This window comes from Bos taurus, chromosome 22, assembly GCF_002263795.3.
Source record: "Bos taurus isolate L1 Dominette 01449 registration number 42190680 breed Hereford chromosome 22, ARS-UCD2.0, whole genome shotgun sequence".
NCBI classification, from domain to species: Eukaryota; Metazoa; Chordata; class Mammalia; order Artiodactyla; family Bovidae; genus Bos; species Bos taurus.
Window position 1 is genome coordinate 12,044,400 of NC_037349.1, and position 22,154 is coordinate 12,066,553.

At 55.6% G+C, this 22,154-nt stretch overlaps 1 protein-coding gene across 7 annotated transcripts in view; it reads right to left on the reverse strand.

The window, feature by feature from the left end:
* The window catches only part of SCN5A (sodium voltage-gated channel alpha subunit 5), a 105,026-nt gene that overhangs the window by 68,977 nt on the left and 13,895 nt on the right, over positions 1-22,154 (reverse strand). For 6 of the 7 annotated variants that reach the window (XM_059879457.1, XM_024982393.2, XM_024982396.2 and 3 more), the window contains 4 exon segments: positions 18,721-19,046; positions 15,932-16,050; positions 7,081-7,170; positions 5,627-5,755 (listed from right to left, as the gene is read on the reverse strand). In XM_059879457.1, the coding sequence (XP_059735440.1) occupies positions 5,627-5,755; positions 7,081-7,170; positions 15,932-16,050; positions 18,721-18,993 (611 nt within the window). In that variant the 5' untranslated portion in view covers positions 18,994-19,046. 7 annotated transcript variants of the gene reach the window in all.

Here is a 22,154-nt window from a genome sequence, read left to right on the forward strand (position 1 = left end):
GGGGCTGGGCCCACCCAAGCAGAGCACAAGGACATGAGTGGATGGGTCCCATGACCAGGCTGTCTGAGCATGGATGGATAGTGTGTGCCCGGGGCCGTCGGGAGAGTGGCAAGTGACTGGTGATATTTAATCAAAGGTTTCACATCCAAGGTGTCTGACATTTAACCGAAGGTGTCTGATGTTTGACAAAGAACAGCGGACTCTGGATGGCTCATATGTAACCAAGTGTGTCTGACCCGGTGTCTGAGTGACATCAGCCCAGCGACGCTGGGTGAGTGTCGAGGGTGGGTTGACAGGGCTGATGGACTCACTCTGCCAGTCAGGGTGGCCCTCCAGGCCCTTCCACTCTGCTTAGAGCTTCTGCATGTGCCTTCAAGCTCTGGGGGTCTGCAGGGAGGGACGTGGCAGGCTGCGCCAGGGACTCAGTGTCCTGAGGTTGGTCGGGTCCGCCTGACTAGCGCTGACACCAGCTTCCTGTCCGTCCACTCACGGGCTCCTCCATCCTCATGGGGCTCTGTGGACCAAGCCTGCTCCCTCCTCACTCTCCATATCCCTTCAGGGATGGGAAGTCAGCAGACTCATTCTCAGTAGAGCTTTCCTTCTGTCTGTACCAGGTCCTTTCTATGGTGTGGTTTCCATTTCTTCCACTGGACTCACGGCAGCCTGCAAATCTTTCTTGGTTGCAATAGTCAGATACAGCCCTGGCTCCCGATGGGAGGTGAACATCACCTCATCTGTTGATTCGGTTGAAGCTCCCTCTCCACTTTGGATGGCTAGTCCACTTTCTGTGAGGGCTCTGACCCTCAGGCCTCCGAGGGTCGCACATTCTCCTCTCAGGCTTGGACTCTGTCCTGATGAGGTGTGGCCATGGGACTGTCAGGATGAACCTGCACCACTGCCAACGTCACTGTTACATGGAAGCCACCGTTCCGGCCTGCAGGTGGCTCTGGGTCCATTTTCTGCGGCTACTCCAGTGGGTGTGCCCCAGAACTGGGCTTTCTTGCTGAGGACACTGGCTTCAAGGCTGTGTCTCCTGGGTATAGGGAATGGGCAGAGAGCTGTGCCAGAGAGGGGGCCAACTCCTTCAGTCTCTTGTCCCTTCCAGACCCTGCCTGTTCCCTCGGGTCTCCAGGGAAGCCCTGCCCATGTCCTGCTTGGATTTAGCCAGTCTGTGCCCGTCCCAGTGTAGACCCTGCCTCCCCCACCCCCTAAGGGTCCCTAGCATCAGCAGTGCTTGCCCTCTAGTCAGCACCTGCTGGGCACAGGGAAGCCAAGACCCCAAGGGGTGTGCTCCCCATAGCCTTCAAGGCCAGTGGCGTGGCTGAGAATGGGGCGGGGCCAGCGGCCAAAATACTGAGGAGGAAGAAGCCTGGAAGGCGGGGTGCAGGGCAGGGTGAGGGCAAGGTGTGTCTGTGAGCACGTCTGTGACACGGGGGGCTATTGCCTCTTTTACTCGACCCAGAACCTGGTGCCTGACTACTTCCCATCTCGGGGCCCTAGACCCTCACTGAAGCCTCTTCTGGGGCCCTGGAGTACGGCAAGGCAGGAGAGACCCTATATCTAGCAAAGGGGCAGCTTCAACAGTGCCCCAGAGCGGGGTGGAGCAGAGATCTGTGCCGCCCAGATGCTCCATCGAGCCATTCTACTCTTTCTGCGGGGGCCGAGCCTCAGGGCAGGGGCAGACAGCTGGGGTGGGATCACGGGCCCTGACACAGAAAGAGCAGACGGTGGTGGGTGAGAGTTCTACCCCATCACACCAGCCCCAGTGCGAGAGGCTTTTGGAAGCTGAGGAGCCACGAGGAGGGCAGAGCCCGGCTTTGCTCCTGCTCAGCCCCCATCCGGTCAGGCGGCCCTCCCATTCCAGGCAGACGGCCCCTCCTGGGCTGCAAGGCAGAGGTACAGCCGGCACGTTAGCTGCTGTGGTGATTGCCACCCTCTCCTCTCTGCCCTCCCTGCCTTCCCTTCCAGGTTTGGTTTCCATAACAACCCCAGAAGGTGGGAAGCAGCTGGTAATGCCCAGCTGAAAGGGGGGCCACAGGAAGAGCTCCGGCTGGAGGGTTGCAAGTGGAGCCTGACAGGCTTCATGGCACCCTCCTCTGACCCTCCACTCTAAAGTGGGTGGGACTGGGGATCAGGTGCAAGCCTAAGTCAGAAACATCAGATTAGGGGTGCTTCTCAAGGTTACGAGTTAGGAGACCTGGTTTGAGTCCCTGTGTTGCTGCTGATTCATCCTACAATTTGAGGCAAGGGGTAGGCTCTCTTTGAGCCTCAGTTTCTCCATCATTAAAACGGAGGGGAGGTGGGGGAATGTCAGTGAACAGAGCTTTCCTGCCACTCTGATTATTCTAGGAGCCCCACATTACTGAATCACTTTGGTTATAGCAGAATGCTTTTCACTGCATCACCACAGCAGTAATTCATTGTTTTCACAAAGCAGGAGCACCGTCAATCGAAGTGCTGGGCCAGTCTAGCCCAGAGAGCAAATCTGGCATTCCAACGGGCCCGGCAGCTCCAGGGGAAGTGAGCGGGCCATTTCTTGTGAGACGTTCAGAAACGTGGAAACAGTCTGGTCGCCGTGGAGGTTTGCTCTGCTTTTTCAGCCCAGGGTCAGTGTAGAATGAGGGCAGGAGGCCTTGGTGAGCAAGGCACTCCTGCTCTGCAATTCTGAATGAAGGGAGTAGTTTCCCTTGGGGTTCCGTGGAGGGGGTGGGCGCTGACCTGGATCCTCTCACGAGACAGGACAGGAGGACTTCCTAAGAGCTAGATGGAGAGGACTCGGAGCACCGCCCAGAGCCACGGGCTGAAGACAAGGCAAAGCCTGGCTCCTGACATCAGACAAGGGGCCCAGGGTTCTGGGTGTGTTGTTGCAATAACCCAGTTCTCTGCTCAGGCTCCAGGATAGGAAGGTAGGGAAGGCTCAGGCAGACGCGGTATCCTCCTCCTGTGACTTCAGGCCCTCAGGGGTCTGTGGATCACCGCCCACCTCCCGCAGGGCACCTGAGAGCTTGGGCCTGGGGATCCTACTCCACTCTCATCAGTCGTGGCTCAGACACAGAGAACGCTACCTCCCTTCTCACACCTGGGACTCGCCTCCCAGCTCTGTGTTCTCAGTTGATGACCCTGCTTCTTACCACAGAGAAAACAGAAGCAATCAGGAGAGAAATTCCTTCTCTCATCATCGGATCTATCAATCCACCCCCACTGCCCCTGGGAATTCTGTCTTCCCTGCTCTTATGGCCAACACTCCCCCCAGACCCTGGATTCCTGACCCCTCGGGGCCAGCTCAAGGGCTTTGGTCCTGCAGTTGGCCCCTTTCCACTATCACCAACTTGCCCTCTCTCCTGGATCGTTCCCATCAACCTGCACAGATGCCCCCTTCTTTAAGGGTTTTCCCTTCACCCATCCTCCCCTCTGATCACCATCCTACCTTGGGTCCTCTTTTAGAGTAAACCCCACAGACCAGATGGGTACACTTGCCCTGCTCCACTCTCTTCCCACCCTGCCTTGAGCCCTCTTTAATCAGCTGTGTCCCCCATCATGTCAAGGTCAAAGTCATCTGCCCTTTTTACGTTGTTGACTCCAACAGTGCAGCTCAGTTCTCACGAGCCTCCTTGTGGTTCCTTTCGAGTCACGTCCCCTCGCTGGCTTTCAGGACACTGCTCTCTCCTGGTTTTCCTCAGCCTTCCCCGGGGGTTCCTTCCAGTCTCTTTGCTCCATCCTCCTTCTTCCTGACTTCAGGATGTCGGAGCGTCCCAGGGTACAGTCCCCAGGCGGCTTCCCATCCCTGGCGACTCTCCCAGATGATCTCATCCGGTCTCCTGGCTTTAAATACCATCCGTATCCCGATGGCTTCTAAATTTATACCTCCGAGTGGACCTCTTTCCTGAACTCCAGGCTGGAAGATCCAGTTGCTGACTCGGTATCTCACCCTGGATGCTTTCAGACTTAATATATTCCACACCGGATATTCGAGTCTTCTCCTCCCTGCGTTCTCCAGGCCGACACATGGTCACACCGGCCACCCAGCTGCTCAAGCCAAGAGCTGCCTCGAGGCCTCCTGTCAGCCCTACTTTCAAACACCCCCAGGATCTGAGCATATCTCACACTTTCTCCACTGGAACCCTGGTCCCAGCCGCCACCCTCTCTCTCCTGGCCCCCAGTACAGCCTCTGTGCTTACCCTTCCCCAGAGTCGCACCCACAGAGCAGCCAGGGCCACCTCCTCGAAGGTAAAGCAGAGTGCGGCCCTCCCTGCTTTTACCCCCATCAGCTCTCATCACACTTGGCTCTTTTCTCGGCCTGTTTGAAGTCTGTCTCCCACAGCCCAGGGCTCTTGCCTTGTTTGCTCTGTCTAGGCCTAAATCGACACTGGATTCCGGGTGACTGGTAGCCCCCTCCGAGCCTCGGTTTCCCCACCTATAAAAGGGTGGGCTGGAGTCAGCTGACCAGTATCGTGCCTAGAAATGGGGGCTCTGCTGCCTGTTCTGACCGGAAGACAGAGAGCACCCCATCATCAAGGTCCAGCCTCTCTCTTTCCCTCTCTCCTCCACTGCATAGCTGAGCTCAGAGCCACTCACATCCAAGGGCCAATAAAGACTTCATCATGAACAGGCCGATTTAGTCAATCTGAGAAACCTAGAAAGCGGCAGCAGAACTGCACGTCGGATAACACCCAGCTCCACACCACCCCTTCACCAGCGGGGAAAGCGAGGCTCGAAAGGGCAGGGAGTATAACCCTCACCGGCTCTGCTGTTGCCAAGGTGCAGCACCCAGCCCTGCACCCACTGGGCTCTCCACACACATCAGTCTTTCGGAATGGGTTTGATGGCTAAGCCCCTGACCACGACTCCTGCATGAGAGGCCTGCCCTGATCCCTCCAGCCTGCCAGAACCCAGCCTCCGTTGTCTGAGCTATCCAGAGCGGCATGCCTCAATCCAGCCCCTGGGCAAGAGGTCTCCTCCCAGGCAAGGAAGTGTGGCTTCAGCCGGTGGAGCAGCAGGCCTAGGGTCGCACCTGCTCACTGCGTCCCCGGCGTCAGTCTGCTCATCTGTAAACTGGAGATAAGGAACCTCAATCCCGTCTACCTCTCTGGCTGGTGTGAGGACCTAGTGGATCATATCGGTGACTAGGGGTCTCGCAATGTGCCAGACGTGGGGTCTGTGAATGGAGATTGAAGCCACGCCAGGGTGCCTGGCAGGAGCTCCTGGGGATGTCTGGCCACTTCTCTGGGCTCCTTTGATCTCTCTTCTGCAGTTTAAGTCACCTTGGAATCCAGGTCACTTTTCATAGTGGTCCAGAGATTTCAGGTTGTAACACTGGTTTCCCTTGACGGAAAGCACAGAGGATGCGAAACCTGAATCTTAATGAAGCCCCTTGAGCACAAGGCTGCCACGGAGCCACAGATGAGCCAGTGGCCCTGAGCCCTAAGGAAGCCTGAGCTACCCTGAACCCGTCTCTCCCCACCAGGATGAGCCAAGGGCCTCCGTGCCGTCTTCCAGCTCCACAGCAGGAAAGCGCGTTGCTCTGCAGCCACCTGTGGAGCTGGCGTGGCCTCAGCCTGGGGCCAGGAGTGGCGCCCTCGCCCCTCAGTGTGGCCTCTCCCAGAAAGCGCAGCCACAAGGTACTTACGCCATGATGATCACGCTGAAGTCCAGCCAGTTCCACGGGTCCCGAAGGAAGGTGAACGCGTGCAGGCAGAAGCCTCGAGCCAGAATCTTGACCAGAGACTCAAAGGTGTAGATGGCAGTGAAGATGTACCTGGGGAGGAGAGATCAGCGGGGGGGTGAAGCCTGCAGGCCAGTTGGCATGAGCCCTGTGCATCTTTCCCCCTCGGCGAGGGCCCTCAGACCAGGCTCTCTGCAAAGCCCCCCGGGCAGAGCTGGAGTTGGGAGTTGGAGCTTTGTTCCAAAAACCTGGTCGGCTAATGCATCATCCCGTTTACTCAGCATCGTGCACAGGCCTCCCACATTCCCGTGTGAACTCTCTATCTTCTCTCAGTTGTCTTGATGTAAGAAGACCCTTCACCTGTCTCCTCACCACAGCCCTGGGGGTTGAGGTACCCTCTGTGGCCACTGTCGGGCTGTCAGGACGCTCAGAGCCATGGCCCCGCGCTTCTGTTTGTGGACTCTCAGTGGACAGCCTGGTCTATCGTCAACCACCTGTGGGTAGGTGGGTACAGGGGTCTGCCTTGGCTTTGAAAGCGGGTTGATGTTCTAACACCTGGGACTAGAAGACGGCTGTTCTCCGAGCTTGGGGCCAGCGGAGCAACCCCAAAGGCTCGGATGCCGGGGCTGCGGCCCACAGGGCCAGACGAGGAAAGGGCCACGGCCCTGCTGGTCTCCGGGTCTTAGCAGCTGGATGCGGAGCGCAGCGTCAGTGATGCTGCCGGGCCCTGTGTGAACAAGGCAAGCCGCCTAGGGAAGAGAGGCTTCCCCAGCCTTGTGGTGGTCCCCTGAAAACAAGAGCCAAATGCACCAGGGGTGTTGGGTCCTCTTAGAGCCCATAGGGCAGGTACTTTCATCTGGGAAGGAAGAACCAGGCAGCTTTCTAAAACTGGTTATAGGAAGTAGGATCTAGGGAAAAGAGACAGCAGCGTGTGGTGCTGAGCTAGGGAGAGCCGGGGGCCCTTTCGCGGTGCCCACTCCCCCTAGCTGCACAGTTTGAAGGGGTTACTTCTCCAGTTCTCTCTCATCTGTCAAACGGGCCCAGCGGCCATACCTGCCCTACTGGGTTGTCGTGAGGGTCACGGGACATGATGCTTACAGTTCTAGGACAGTGCCTGGTGCGCACCAAGTGTTCATTCAATTATTAGTTAGTATTGCCTCTGTGCATTCTCCAAAACCATCAGGTGGGTCAGGGAGAAAGCCCTCTTTTTGCCAACCCAGAGAGCTTCCTCTCCTGATGACACAAATCAAAGCACAAATTTGGCAGGACTGGAAGCAGCAAGAGAGGGAAGGGCTGGGCCAAGGGCGCCCCAGGTGGGTGAGTTGTGGGTCTCTGCTCATGTGACCTTGAGGCCAGGAGTCTCGAAAGGGAAAGGCAGAGGGGGCAGGGCCTGCTGGAGAGGCCCTGGGGATACTCACTCGACATATTTGGTCCAGGGCGGAGGGTCGTGCTGGGCCATGAACACGCAGTTGGTCAGAATGGTACACATGATGAGCATGCTGAAGAGCGTGGCGCAGTGTCAAGGAAGGTCGCCTGCAGGGGGCCAACCGGCCGCCACCACCAGCGGGCCCCACCCCTGGGCCCCACCCCACCAGGCCAAGGCTGCCAGGTGGACGAGACGAGGGCTCCCAGGAGACACACCGGGGCTCTGCCCAGTCCTTGCCAATCCCTCCCCTCTGAGGCTGCACACCTGCCCTGCTCCACGGCCTCTGACAGGGACCAGACCCTTGAATTTGAGCTATTAGCAGAGTCCTTTGTAGGGCCCATCCCAGAGGGATGGATGGAAGGAAGGAACCTCCCAGACCTCAGAGGTTTTTACCTTTATAAACGGCTGCTCAGAGGCCACTGTTTTGGGGGGAGGGAAGCCACGATGGCAGGGCTCTGAGTGCCCTCCTCCACTTCTATGGGAGTGGCCCAGGCTGACCTTTGAATCAGGACTTCTGCCAAAACCTATATGCCTTGTCAGGACACACTGTCCTGGGGGGAAGCAGGAGACGGGTTCTCTGGCTGTTGCTTCTTTTGCACAGGCTTTTCTCTCTTGGCCTCTGCTCCACCTGGTACCCTGCTTCTCTCCTTCAAGGAGCTCCTCAGGGTGGTCTGCCCTGACTCCTTGCTTATTGCATCCCCAGGGCACCGGGCACCCCTCTGTTAGCATGTCTGCCTCCCTGAATGACAGCTTCCCTCTGTTCCCACCAGAAGGGGAGCTCTTTAAATGCCACGACTGTGTCTTGGGCAGCCTTGGGCACTTGGCCTCGAACCGAACTGCTCCAGGCCTTGTCTGATCCCTGACTCCTTGGCTCCAAGTCCCAGACGCTGCTTCAGACTGGATGAAGCTCTGCCTGACCGCCATGGCCTCTCTCACCTCTACCAGGACTGCAGAGGAACAAAGGCCAGACCCTGGGCCTCCTGTGGGCGGGGACACCCTAGGGTCCCGGCCCAGAACAAGGACACTCTGCTGCCCTCAGGAATCCTCTCCCGAGTCTGACTGAGGAAACGGCTTCCCACCCCTGCAGCTGCTCCCACTGTCACCATCTTGCCATGGCATGGTCCTGCAGGGTGATTCACATGGACGCCCCAGGTGCCGCAGTAACTGAACTCCGGGGGCCTGCCTTTTCCCTCCCCATCACAGTTCCACCCTTTCCCATGGCCTGCCCAACCTCAGGCCCAATGCGGAGTCCAGTGCAGTCAGACTGGAGAGGGGGCTGAGCTAGCGTTTTGATTTCTGGAAGAGGGCTGGCCCAGCGGGGGAGAGAGGTGGGATGTCTTCCACACCTCCAGTGCTTCTTGGAGAGAATCCAGGGAATCAGGCAATAGCATGTTAGATCCAGCCTGCAGCTTTATAGCGAATTCTCCAATTTCTCATCTGAGATGACAGGGGTCAGATTTGGAGACCCTCACCCCTAGTTAAAACAGGGTTCAGTTCAGTTCAGTTACTCAGTTGTGTCCGATTCTTTGCGACCCCATGGACTGTAGAACATCAGGCTTCCTTGTCCATCACCAACTCCCGGAGCTTGCTCAAACTCATGTCCATTGAGTTGGTGATGCCATCCAACCATCTCATCCTCTGTCATCCCCTTCTCCTCCTGCCCTCAATCTTTCCCAGCATCAGGGTCTTTTCCAATGAGTCAGTTCTTCACATCAGGTGGCCAAAGTATTGGAGTTTCAGCTTCAGCATCAGTCCTTCCAATGAATATTCTGGACTGACTTCCTTTAGGATTGACTGGTTGGATCTCTTTGCAGTCCAAGGGACTCTCAAGAGTCTTCTTCAATATCACAGTTCAAAAGCATCAATTCTTTGGCACTCAGCTTTCTTTATAGTCCAACTCTCACATCCATACATGACCACTGGAAAGTCATATGACTACTGGAAAGCTGGTAGCTCAGCTCAGAGGCCAGGACTGCAAGGAGCCTTGATTTCTCCCCAGCTAGGGGGCACCTCCCAGACACTGGGGTCCTTCCCTCAGCTTGGTATCTGTCCCTCCCTCTGCCTGGGAGAGGGTCTCCACCACTGGGCCTAGCTCCTTCTCCAGCATTCAAGGGCAGATTAGATAACCATCTCAATAGCCCTTCTCCCCTACACACACACACACACACACACACATTCCTCACACCCTGGCTCCCTGCCAAGGCTTTCCTCACTGGGCAGGGAGTTAACAAGCTCCCTTAACCAGCCTTTCTTCATCCCCAAAGGTCCATTGCTTAACTGTCTACTGAGGATCAGATGACTCCTGAAATATGAAGGTAATGATGCTAACCGCAAGTATTTATTGAGCCCTTCCTAGGTGCCAGGCTCTGCTGTCTGCACCCATTGACTATTTCTCTCCTCCCAAGAATGCAGGAGGTGGAGACTTCTTCCCCATTCTAGAGATGAGGAGACTGAGGCACAAAGAGGTTACCTTGAAGGATACTCTAGTAGGTAGAGAAATGCCCCCCAGCAAAGACAATCACGTCCTAATCCCTGGAAACTATAACCGTTCATGTAGATGGCAAAGGGGACTTTGCAGATGTGATTGAATTAAGGATCGGGTGATTATCCTGGATTATCTGGGTGGGCCCAATGTCATCACAGGGTCCTTATAAAAGAGGACCAGCAGGCGTCAGCATGATGTTCGTGAGAAAGACTCCACCAGCTGTTGCTGACTTTGGAAATGGAAGGAGGCCAGAGCCGAGGATTTTCCGCAGCCCCTGGAAAATAGAAAAACCTAGAAAACGGATTCTGTCTGTGAACCTCCAGAAAGAACTTCGGCCCTGTGGATACCTTGTTTTTAGCCCAGTGAGATCTTTTTTGGACTTCTGACCTCCAGAACCATAAGACGACAAGTCTGCATTGTTTCAAGCTGCTAAGTCTCTGGTAATTTGTTGTAGCAGCTGCAAAAAATGACTGTGGGTCCAACCCTGGTCAATAGCAGAGCCCAGATCTGAGACCTGGCCGTCCTGATGCAGGCTCCACTCTGAACTCCGCTGCAGCCTCACCATCTCTGCACAATGACAGCAAAGTCCCCTGGTCCCTTCCCTCACCTCCAAACTGAAGGGCCTGTGGGAATCACATTGTTTCAGGCCCTCAGTCACCAAGTGGGAGTGCCATCCCACACTTGGACTCTGACACCCACAGGCACGCTGAAAACCATGGGGTGAAGAGCTCTGTAAAGTGTGTGCAGACAGCCACCCAGGAAGACGAACTGAATTATTTGTCATTTTTAAGAACCCACCTCACGTGAGCATAAGGGCGTGGCTCTGTGTGGGGGACAGGGAGACCTCCAAGCCATTGAACTGCTTCAAGATAGGAGATTATGAAAAATCAGACTGGTCTCCAGTGAGGCTGGGCAGGAAGGCTTCCTGGAGGAGGCATTCACATAGGCTCTGGAGGCTGGTTAGGGTTCCTCCAGCAAACAGCCCAGCTGGTCCTGGGGAAGCTCAGGACTAGAGAGATGCCTGTCTGAGGAACCGAGCCTCTCCCCGCTGTGGTCATAGCACTCACGGCTCTCATCAGCGTGGAGAAAAGGCTGCTTGGCAGACAGCAGCAGTGTGGACAGGCTGCCTTGGACCAGAGGACTCAGCTGGACACAGACAGAGGTGAACTGCAGTCTGACATCAAGACTTAGGGAAGAGCCAGAGCGGACAGCCCTTCTGAGCCCTGCCAGCCACGGCCTGCGCTGCACAGGGGGAAAGGAAAGGCGCCATCTGAATGAATTTTGGCTTCTCCAGACTCAGCAATGCCCTAGCGTGAGTTGCCGAGACTCCAGTCTCTGCCACTTGACTGCTCAAAACCCTGCCTGGCTCTCCAGTTCTTGAGGACGGCCCTGCCGTTACTCTCAGTCGTTGTTGGGTAGGTGTGTGAGCGTGTGACCTTTTCCTACATAGACTGAGCCTCTCGTCCACGTGACTCTGCCCAAGCATCCCTGAGTTCCCATGGAGCCACCACACAGCCAATACCAGAGAGAGAAGCCAGGCACGCTCCCGGCCGGAGCGCACCTGTTTGCGCTGCCTGGTGGCTGCAGGCCGATGACTGGGCGGGTTTCGTGTGTGGGCAGCGGCAGAGGCCAGCTCTCCAGGGCTGAGCCGAGCCGAACATCTTCAATCCTGTCATGTCATTGTCCCTAAACACCCACTCCCAGCCTCGTAATTAAAATGCCAGCAAGGACTGCCAGCCTGGGTTGTGGGGAATGCCTGAAACTGGGGCCGCCTGTCTTCAGATGCTAAGGAGTCAAAAAACTCCCAATGAGAAGGGAATTAACAGTAGGCATATTTTCATATATTTGTTCTATTAAATGCACACACACAACACACACACACACACACACACACACACACACACGCGGTTTGATTGCCCATTTGAATCTAGAAGAACGTGGGAGGATTTTGTGAACATATCCTGTGCACCCAGAAAGGCAAAATGCTGCTCGCCATGAACGTGCAGCGTCTCTGAATGTGACTGCAGTGGAATTTGGAGTTCTGTTGGTTTCTTTTATTTAATCCTGGCAGGAACACATTCTGCAGGATTATAACAAAAATACATCGGGAAAAAAAGTTCTCCATGCCCATATTTACTTTTTAGGCAACTTCCCAGGGACGCACTGCGAGCATGGAGCCCAGAGCAAAGCTGAACAGAGTTATCGTGCGCTTGCGAGCCGGTCCCTGGGAATGCCTGGATTGTCACAAGTGAGAGGAATTTCTTTCTGGAGAGCAGGGCCTGTGTTCCTGCCCGCTTTCAAGCAGTCTTTGTCCTTACTGCCCTTTCCAAAGGGCCTGGCACAAAACTTTGCACATTGGGGGCTGAGATGTTTGAATATCTGTAGAAATGTAAGCCAGAGAAAGCGATGGCACCCCACTCCCGTACTCTTGCCTGGAAAATCCCATGGACGGAGGAGCCTGGTAGGCTGCAGTCCATGGGGTCGCAAACAGTCGGAAACGACTGAGCGACTTCACTTTCAGTTTTTACTTTCATGCATTGGAGAAGGAAATGGCAACCCACTCCAGTGTTCTTGCCTGGAGAATCCCAGGGACGGCGGAACCTGGTGGGCTGCTGTCTATGGGGTCGCACAGAGTCGGACACAACTGAAGCGACTTAGCAGCAGCAGCAGCAGGAATGTAAGCAGATAATTAGCTTCAGTTTTGCAACATGAAAAAGTTACTAAAGATCTGTGGCACAGCAATGTCAGCATGACTGTTCTGGACACTTAAGAATGGTTAAGATGGTCAATTTTATATGTTTTATACCACACAAAATGTGTGTGTGTGCTCAATCACTTCAGTCCTGTCTGACTCTCTGTTACCCTATGGACTGTAGCCCACCAGGTTCCTCTGTCCATGAAGATTCTCCAGCCAAGAATACTGGAGTGGGTTGCCATTTCCTTCTCCAGGGGATCTTCCCAACCCAGGGATCGATCCCACATCTCCTGTGTCTCTTGCACTGCAGGGGATTCTTTACTGCTGAGCCACCAGGGAAGCCAGCGCACATGTGTGTATACATATGTATATTCTGTGTTATTCTTAGTCACTCAGTCATGTCCGACTCTTTGTGACCCCATGGACTGTAGCCCACCAGGCTCCTCTGTCCTTGGGGATTCTCCAGCCAAGAATACTGGAGTGGGTTGCCATGCCCTCCTCCAGGGGATCTTCCCAACTCAGGGACTGAACCCAGGTCCCGCATTGTAGGTGGATTCTTAACCATCTGAGTCACCAGGGAAGCTCAAGAATACTGGAGTGGGTAGCTTATCCCTTCTCTAGGGTATCTTCCCCACCCAGGAATAGAATCAGGGTCTTTGGCATTGCAGGTGGATTCTTTACCAGCTGAGCTACCAGGGAAGCCTATCTATATATAGTCATATATCTCTATCTATCTATCTATCTATCTATACAGAGAGAGAGAGAGAGAGAGAGAGAGAGAGAGGAAACTTTTGTAATTCAAGACTTGAAATCTGTATGCTTTAGAAATGCATGGTGACTGCTGATTGGCATGGGACTCCTTCTTCGTGATAAAAATGTTTTGGAATTAGAGAGTGGTAATGGTTGCACAGCCTTATGAATATACTGTACTGAATATAAGTGTACTGAACTGTACACTTAAAATGGTAAATTTTATGGTATGTGAATTTTATCTTGATTGAAAAATGCATGAAGAACTTGTAGATTTGAGGCCTCACACTGGTGGTTCTGGTCTGGAAGGGGCTAGGAGTCTTCATTTTTAGCAAACTTCCCTGGTGCCACTCAGACTGACATTTAGAAGTGACTGCCTTTGAGCAGTGAGTGCACAAATCATAGTTGTTGTTTATCGCTGTCGTGCCTGACCCTTTGCAACCCCATGGACTGTAGCCCGCCAGGCTCCTCCGTCCATGGGCTTTCCCAAGCAAGATTACTGGAAGTGAGTTGCCACTTCCCTCTCCAGGAGATCTTCCTGATCCAGGGATTGAACCCACATCTTCTGCACTGGCAGGCGGATTCTTTACCAGTGAGCCACCAGGGAAGCTACAAATCACGGAGACTTTCCTAAAACACAGGTTCTGGACCCGAGATTCAGTAGTTCCTGTAAGATGCTTGTGATGCTGCTGCTGCTGATCAGCATACCCCACTTTGAGGGCAAGACCCAAGGACACAGAAGGGCTGCTCCCCAACCGCACAATCCAGGCCCCTCCTCTCCCTCAGTGCCTCCCGAGCCCGCTAGGGGGCGCTGTGGGAGGCCCGCCGTGCGCTTCCATCCCCGGGTAGCAGAGCATCAAGGAGCCTCCCAGAGCCATCAAGAGCCCAGCGCAGGGCCTCCCAGATGCTGAGCCTCTCCCTGGGGCAGCTGCCCTGGGAGACAAGGTCCACATCAGGGTCCTCAGGGCCGGTCCTGCCAGGCAGAACCAGCTCCTCGCAGCCTGAGAGCCACCACTTCTGGTGGCCCCTCTGGCCAGGCTGGGGACTCTGTTGGCCCTGCTCCCCCTGGCTCACCTGCCTCCCTGGCCTCAGCCGCCCCGTGGCCCAGCCTTGCAGGAACCCCGGGGCTGCAGGTGCATCCCCAGGGGCTGAGCTGACTGCTAAACAGAGCTGGTTGGTTAGATACCTGGAGGAGAAGCCCCAGGTGGGAGCCAGAGCGTGCTTTCAGTGAGGCCACGCCCTCGCAGTGAGTCCAGAGAGAGGCTCAGAGCAAGAAGAAGGCTGGCCTTTCCTCCTACTGCACTGCTCTCACCAGGCTATGCCCACACGCCAGCAAAATGACAACTCCTCATGTGGTTGTCTAATCACTCTTGGGCGGGGGGGGTGGGGTGCTGTAAAATTCCCAAGGGGGCAAGGACAGGGACTTATCCAGTTTGATAAGCACCCCAGAGTGCCAGGCAAAGTGTGTAGCACCTACAGGGAGCTTGGGAATGGCTCAAAATTAAATCCAGAACCACCCATGCCTCACAAAGTAGGATGCAGCTGTGAATAGTAAGCTGCTCCATGAACACAGTCCCTCCCCACAGTGTCTGCCCACCTTGGAGACCACCCTTCTGATGCCACAGTTACGGCCTAAAAAGGGGGGAGTGGTGTTCCCTGGATGTACACGTCTCAGGATCCCCAGGAGACAGGTCAGAGCAAGCTGGAGGGGGCCAGAGAGCATCTGCATGCAGAAAACGAATGGGCCCTAAGGCCCTCTGAGTGGCCCCGGGTTTGGGATCAGCTCTGGGTCACAGGTGGGCAGACCATGGAGCCAGGAATGGGCACCTCTCATCCCTGCCTGGATAGGAAAGGCCCCCTGAGTAGTCAGCATTCGGTTACTCAGTTCCTCACTGGACAGCCATTTTCACCAAGCCTCCTGCCCTGCCCAGAGGCCTTGGCCTTCCAACCAGAAGGGGAACAGAGAGGAAACTTTAGGGAGCTCCCTTGGGCCCAACCTGCCAACCCCACAACTAATCACACTGCTGAGCCCAGCAGTGTTGATCAATTAACAGCCAAGCCAGCTGCAGCTAAAGCAAAGCTGCCCAGGCCCTCACGCTGAAACACAGGCACCTCTGACTCCATGGCCAGACACCCGCCCTCCCCAAGAGGCTCTGCATGTGGGATCCCTTTTCTGAAATCCAAAGAACAGCCATTTCCCTGTTCCATGCTCGGTCTGAATGGGATCCTTCTAGGACCCAAAGACCAGTACCCATCCCTCATCGCACCACAGCCCACCCATCGGTCTCCTCCACAGCCTGAAGCTTTTTCAGGCTGTGGTTTACATAATTTAATGCTAACCAGAGTTCTTTGAGATACTCTGAAACTGCAAACGTTTTGTCAACACCTAATCAAAAAGCAAGTGTTGCCTCCCTCGAAAGAGGCCCACGTATGACTAAACCAGAGGCCTCCTGATTGGGAAGCAGTTTCTCCTTGGCTGAGCCCTGGTGACCTGCCGGAGGTCCCTGCCAGTGGGTGGGGAGGTGCAGGGCATGGCAGGGTTGGGGGGGGCTGCAATGCAAAGGGGACATGGGGAGCCAAGACCAGAATCAGGGGACACTGACCGGCCTCATTTCTTCTGCTTTCCTTGGTAGCTCAGCTTCTAGGACGCTTCTCTCCTGAAGAATCAGCTGAATCTCCCAAGCCTTCATGTGTCCACTATCCCCCAGGATCTTGTTAAAATGCAGATGCCAAATCGGCAGGTCTTGGGGTGGGGTCTGAGAGACTGATGTCCAATCGGCTCCCAGGTGAGGACTGTGTGCTTGCTTGTTTGAGGACTGACCAGGAATCAACATCGCCCTTAGTCCTAAATGCCCTGTCCACCCTCTTCCCCTGGGTGGGGCCCACCCAGCAGGGATCGATTGCAAAGGATATGAATGCACCAAGATCTTCACAGCCACTCTCCGGATGGGGTGGAAGGGGCTGAGGACATGCAAGGCGTTGGTGGCGCTGAACCGGAAGATGGTCTTGCCTTTGTTCAGGACGATGAAGGTCTGCGGACAGAGAGCCACTTTAGGTAGGGTGGCAGCCCTAGGTCCTTATGGAGGAGCTCCTGGGGGGCAGGTGTGGGCTCAGAGGTCTAGAACTCTGGCAGAGGGGTAGGGTGAGAGGAAGAGGAGAGGGCCTGACAGAGTGGTGGGGGTACCGGGAGCTGGCAGGTGAGTGGATCCTCATATGGTCACCCATGGCTGGGCTGGGACAAGAGCAAGTTCAGGGGATTGTCAGGTTGGGTAGATTTAGTTTCGTTTCAGTGAGAAGGGGCCTTTCATGATCCTAGCTGAGCTGTTATCATAGCAGAGGCCAGGACCCAGCTGATGCCCCCCTGGTTCCCCTCTCCCTCTGACCCCTCTGTGCTTCCCCACCGGGCCCACCGAAGACTGAGGGTGCGAGGAGGGAGCTGGGTCAGCAGGGACAACCAAAGAGGGATGAGGAAAATGCAGAACTCAGCCCAGGAGACAGAAACTTTCCCTGGGACCCTGTCTCCTGGAGTCCAGACAGATGGCAGCCCCAGCTGACACCAGAGGCCACGACCTGGTGTCTTCCTCACTAGGGTCATGTGTTGCCCAGGGTAAACCTGCTCTTCACGCTTCTGGAAGATTCTATCTACACAGCACAGTGAGGCATGGGAGTGGACAGTGGGTGTTGGAGGCTGCGCCACAGCACATGGAGTGGGCATCTGCGTCCAGTGCCGTCTTTGAGGACAGCGGTCCATCCCCGTTGGCTACAGCAGGCACTGCTGAGGTGGCAAGGCCTGGGGCTGGGCTTCTCCCAGGGCTGAGCTGGTGAGATAAGGTTCTATTTAATCTGGGCTAGGGAGACAAGCTGTCCAGAAAGATCGGGACTGAAAGTTCTGCTGTGGTACCTGTGTCACCCCATGGGGTTGCAGGCAGTGTGACCAGGGGTCAGCAAGGCAAGACAGGAGGTTAGAGACCAGAATCCTACCTGGGGCCACTGCTCAAGTGTCCCCGGTCACAGGGACAGGAGAGTGTCCCTGACTGCTCCCGGGCTGAGCTGCCACCAGCCCCCAAAGCCCAGCCCAGCTCTGGCCCACTCTCAGTTGGGTCCCTTTGCCATGACTCCAGTCTGCGAACTCCGACCCCATCACCACTTTGATGCACCACTCAAACCATGACTCGTCCCAGACGTGGCCTTAACCCCAGCCCTAATTCCAGCTCTGACCAACCAGGACCTAGGCCCACCCACCCTGACTAATCCCAATATAGCCAGAGCCCTCACCTTCACCCAGCCTGAGTCACCTGAATTGGGGGGTGGGGAGTGAGGCCAAATTCATGGTCTCTTCGCCCACATGTGCGCATAGCCTGGGTGGGCTTGACCTCCACCCATGCACACGTGCGTGCACAGGGGGAGACAGCTGCGCATCACTCCCACTCGCAGACCCCTGGTCTCCTGGATGCAGTCTCAGCGCATAGTGACACACCGCTCAGGCGCCTGGTAACACTGACACACACTCAGGAACACCAGGTGCTGGCCCTGCCCTGGAAATGCCGGCCTGTCAGCCCTCAGTGCCTCCTCAGCCCGGGCACTGACAGCAGGGATGTGGGCAGGACCCGTCTTGCTTGGCACCCAGCCTTCTGGGAATAGGCCTCCACCAAATTGAAACCCACCTTCCCCTGGCCATGTAGCCCAAAGTGTGGGCAGCTGGGGTGGGGACTCAGGCCTCTGCAGGAGCCCTGTGTGCCCGAGGTCTGGCCGGGTGCAGGCGGCACACGGTCCTGAGAGGTGAGGACAGCGCAGGGGCCCCAGATGGGGGAATTTATCTCCTGGGTAGAAATTCATGCTGGAGGAAGCTTGAGTTACCCCATCCAAGTGGCCAAAGGGCTTCCCTGGTGGCTCTGACAGTAGAAGAATCTGCCTGCAGTGTGGGAGACCCAGGTTTAGTCCCTGGGTCGGGAAGATCCCCTGGAGAACAGAATGGCAACCCACTCTGGTATTCTTGCCTAGAGAATCCCATGGACAGAGGAACCTGGCGGGCTACAGTTGTGGAGTCGGACACGGCCGTGACTAAGACACACAAAGAGTGGGCCAAAGTCCATTCCTCTCCCCACACTCTGAAGGGACAATGGCAGAGCCACCGGCTTCCCACTCCTTTCAGATTTCCCATGAGCCCTCACAGTCCCATCACCAGCCCACAAGGCCCAGATGCTGCCGCTGTGGCCCCCAAGCCGTGATGGCACAGCCAATGCCCAGCAAATTCTCTGGGGTGGGGGGCGGAGGCTACACGCTGTCCCTGCTTGGGGGAGGGATCCCATGCTGTGCTCTGGGTCCAAAACTCAACTCAGGACAGGACTCAGGGCCCGACTCTGACTGACATACACACCACAGGATCAGGAGTCCTCCAGGGGTGGAAATCTGACCACAGATTATCCCCTGAGTAGATGCTCCACCAGGAGGCAAGATTTCCAGAGTGGCTGCCTGCTCTTTCCTTAACAGCACTGAACCATCTCAGGCTGCATAATTCTGGGCTTTTTTTCTGGAACTCCAAAGTTAAGGTGATTGGAATATAGATTACTAATGACTCACTTCCCCGAGGCCCAAGGGAGCCAGCCCCAAAGAGAGCCCCGTATGGAGGTGAGACCCTCTTCCTGTCTGCCTGGTCGACTGAGATGCTGCGGGGAGGCGGGGTGGGAGTGGGTGGCAGTCACCTTTTGAGTGCTATAGAAGGGGTCCAGGTCCTCCAGGGGCTCCCCGATGAGCTCTCGGGGTGGGTTGCCGTAGAGATCCGGCAGCTTTTTGGAGGCTTGCAGGTCCAGCTGGGGCCGGGGCGCCTCCTCCTCGGGCAGCCCGTCGCGGCTCTCCTGCGAGGCGGCCGAGCTCCGGGCCTGCTTCTCTGCCATGCGCTTCTCGATGGCCGCCAGAGACTCCCGGGTGAACCTGCGGAAGCTGCTGGTGCCCCGAGGTAACAGGAAGGCTGCCATCTTCTCATCCTGCTTCTGGGGCACAGGCTGTCCTCACGCTGCCTGAAGGGAAGCTGAAAGACACGCAGACATGGGGCTGAGGCTGCATCCGGGGCCAGGGGGCGGGGTGGTCAGACCTGGGGGGAGCGGCTGGGCCTGGTGGAGGAAGAACCCACATCCTTGCAGAGATGCCCCCCACCTCTCCAGAGGCATGCCCGGCAGATGCCGACCCAGGGAAACCCGGAATCCTCTGGGCTGCGGGGAATGCAAGGGGATCTGCAGGAGGGGCACTTGTCCCTTCCCCATCCCAAGGAACAACTTTGAAAGCAAGTACACACGAGAAACTGGGTCACCAGTGACCCTTCATTCTACCCTATTCAATACAAAAGGAAACCCTCACACCTGTGGGTTTCCTGACCAAGCCCACTTTGACACACTTCTCACAACTGGTGCCCCCCCAACACCCTGGGCTGAGGGGGACACTCCACGGGAAGGGGCAGGAAAGGGGCTGGTCATCTGTTCATCCTAGATCTCTGGCAGGGCTGGTCCTGAACGCACGAGTGAGGGAATGAATGGTGACTACGTAGGTGAGGGGCAGGTGCATTAGAAGGTACCTGATGCTGCCCTTCCTCTCATTTGCCTCCTCTACAGGACACCCTGGGACCCTAGGAGGGTGATCAGAGGCCTCCCGGGCCAATGTACGAACTCTGGGCTTCCTTTCCAGGCAGCTCTCTGGTCTGAGTGGTGGGACCAGAGGGCGGGGGACAGTCTGTCTGGTCTTCCCACCGTGTACCTGTGCGGGGGAGGGTACCCAGACTTCACCTGGGGCACGGAGGTGCCAACATCTGGCAATGGCTGGGGCATCTGGATCTGCTGACCGAGGCCCAGGAAAGTCCTGCAGGTTTGGGGAAACAGCTGGGTAACAGTTTGGCAGCTGCCATCCAGATGTTGGCAACCTGGCGTACACAGCTGCCTCAGGGGCCACCCCCCAGAGCATCTCAAGGAAATCCCCGAGGGAGACAGCCTTCCAGAGATGGGAAATGCTGACGGAGCATCCCAGACTCCCCCACGCCTCCACTCGCTCCCCTCCCCCTGAGTCTGAACAAACCCTGAGAGATAGCAGAACCAGAAAATGGTGACCCCGCCTGCACTAGGACTTCCAGCCAGGCGCCCACGAGTGATGCCATACAGGGAGAATGTGGCCCCCAGTGGCCTCAGATGATCCAGGACCTGGTGTGAACAGGCTCTGACTCTGACACGGAGCCTGGAGAATGTGTGCCCGACTGCCCCACCAAAACAGGATGTGGTCAGCCCAGCTCCCCAGTGGGACACCTCAGCCAATGGGAGGGGAAGGCCGTGTTGCTAATTACCACATCAAACCCAGGCAGGGCCGGGCACCTGTTGGAGGTCTCTGCCAGGACAAAATCCCTTTCCGTCAAAGATCGGCTTGGCCTTGATCTGACTCCTGACACACGTCACTGCTGACCCCAACGAGCAGCCGCCACCCTGACCCCTGCGCATACCCTGCCAAGGGCTGGGGCCCCGAGCACCGCGAAGTAGGCACCTGGCCAGGTGACAGGTAAACAGTGAGCAAGCACAGCCAGGTCTCAAAAGGGCGCCCCTGGTCCCAGGGGCGCCATGGCGCGGAATGTGTGAAGGGAAGCCAGAGGAGAGAGGTCCCAGGACGCTGTCAGAGCCACCCGTGCTTCAGCCTCTTGCGCTTCTCTTTCCCTCCAGTAAAGTTAAAGGAACATCCTTGTTGAAAACAGCAGGTGAAGGAGTAGGTCCCCCTTTAATCAAAGGCTGTCCCTCTCTACCTCCGTCTTTGCATGCACAAAGACAGGCAACTGTAATACTTATCACCAAATGTGAATGGTGATTTTTTTTCCCCCAGGCTGGGAATTCAGGTAATTTTAAACTTTCTTCTTTGTGCTCTTCTTCAGTTCTTGAATTATTTATGATGATTTTGTGTTACTTTTACAAATACAATAAACTCATTATTCTTTTTTATTTTTATTTTTAAAGAAGAAGCCAGCCTGGATGCCAGTAGCCCCTTCCTTGCAGGGCAATCCTCTTCACTCAGCAATCACTAGCCCCGTCAATCAGGAAACCTCCTCTTTTGCTTGGAATTATTTCCTAAAAATAGTGTTCTCTGTCTCACTGTATCCATCTGTGTCCATATGCCTGCAAGGTTTCTGGAGACACGTGGACGCCCATGGACCTACGGAGTCTTTACTGGTACATACCCGTGCATGTGTGTGTGTGTGCGTGCAAGCCTGCACCTGCATATGCATCTGTTCCAGTAAAAGTGTTTGTAAAATGTGTACTGAAATCAACTTTTCATACAGATTGGTGCCCATATCCTAAGTGTACACACGTGGATGAATTTCCACAAACTGAACTCACCCAGTATCTAGCATCCAGGTTGGGAAATAGGTAATTTCCAGTTCCTCTGAAATAGGTAATTTCTAGCTCCCTTTCACTCCCCAACTGAATAACCATTCTTCTGACTGCTAACAGTCAGGAGACCAGCTCTGTCTCTGCAGTTCAGAGGCACCTAACAGACCTCTTGGAGTGATGGGAAAAAAATTCAGGGGAGGGGATTGCCTCTCATTCTCAAATTACCTACCTGAAATCTAACAAATTCTCTACCTGAAACTTAACATCTCCTTCCATTATGAATGTAGGCAGCAAAACGGAAGGGCCAGCATTACCGGTGACCAACAGAAATGCAGCTATTTCCCTGTCCCATGACAGGGGCTGCAATATCTCAAATGTCATTAATGCCATGGCTACTTTAAAACTGGGGCTTCCCAGGTGGTTCAGTGGTAAAGAATTCACCTGCAATGCAAGAGACGCGGGTTCGATTCCTGGGTCGGGAAGATCCCCTGGAGGAGGATATGGCAAATCCACTCCAGTATTCTTGCTTGGGCAATCCCATGGACAGTAAGCCTGATGGGCTACAGTCCATGGGGTCGCAAAGAGTCAGACACGACTGAGCAACTGAGCATGCACATGTATTAGAACCATTGTTAGATATTATCTAATAAAGTAATCATGAAGCCCCAACAACGGGGCCCTGGGTCCTGGGAAGGGTCTTTCCGCAGCTGGCTTCCAGCAGGGAACCAAACCCCTGGGGCTTGGTGGTTTGTGAAACCAGATTCCAGAGGAAGTTCCCGGCT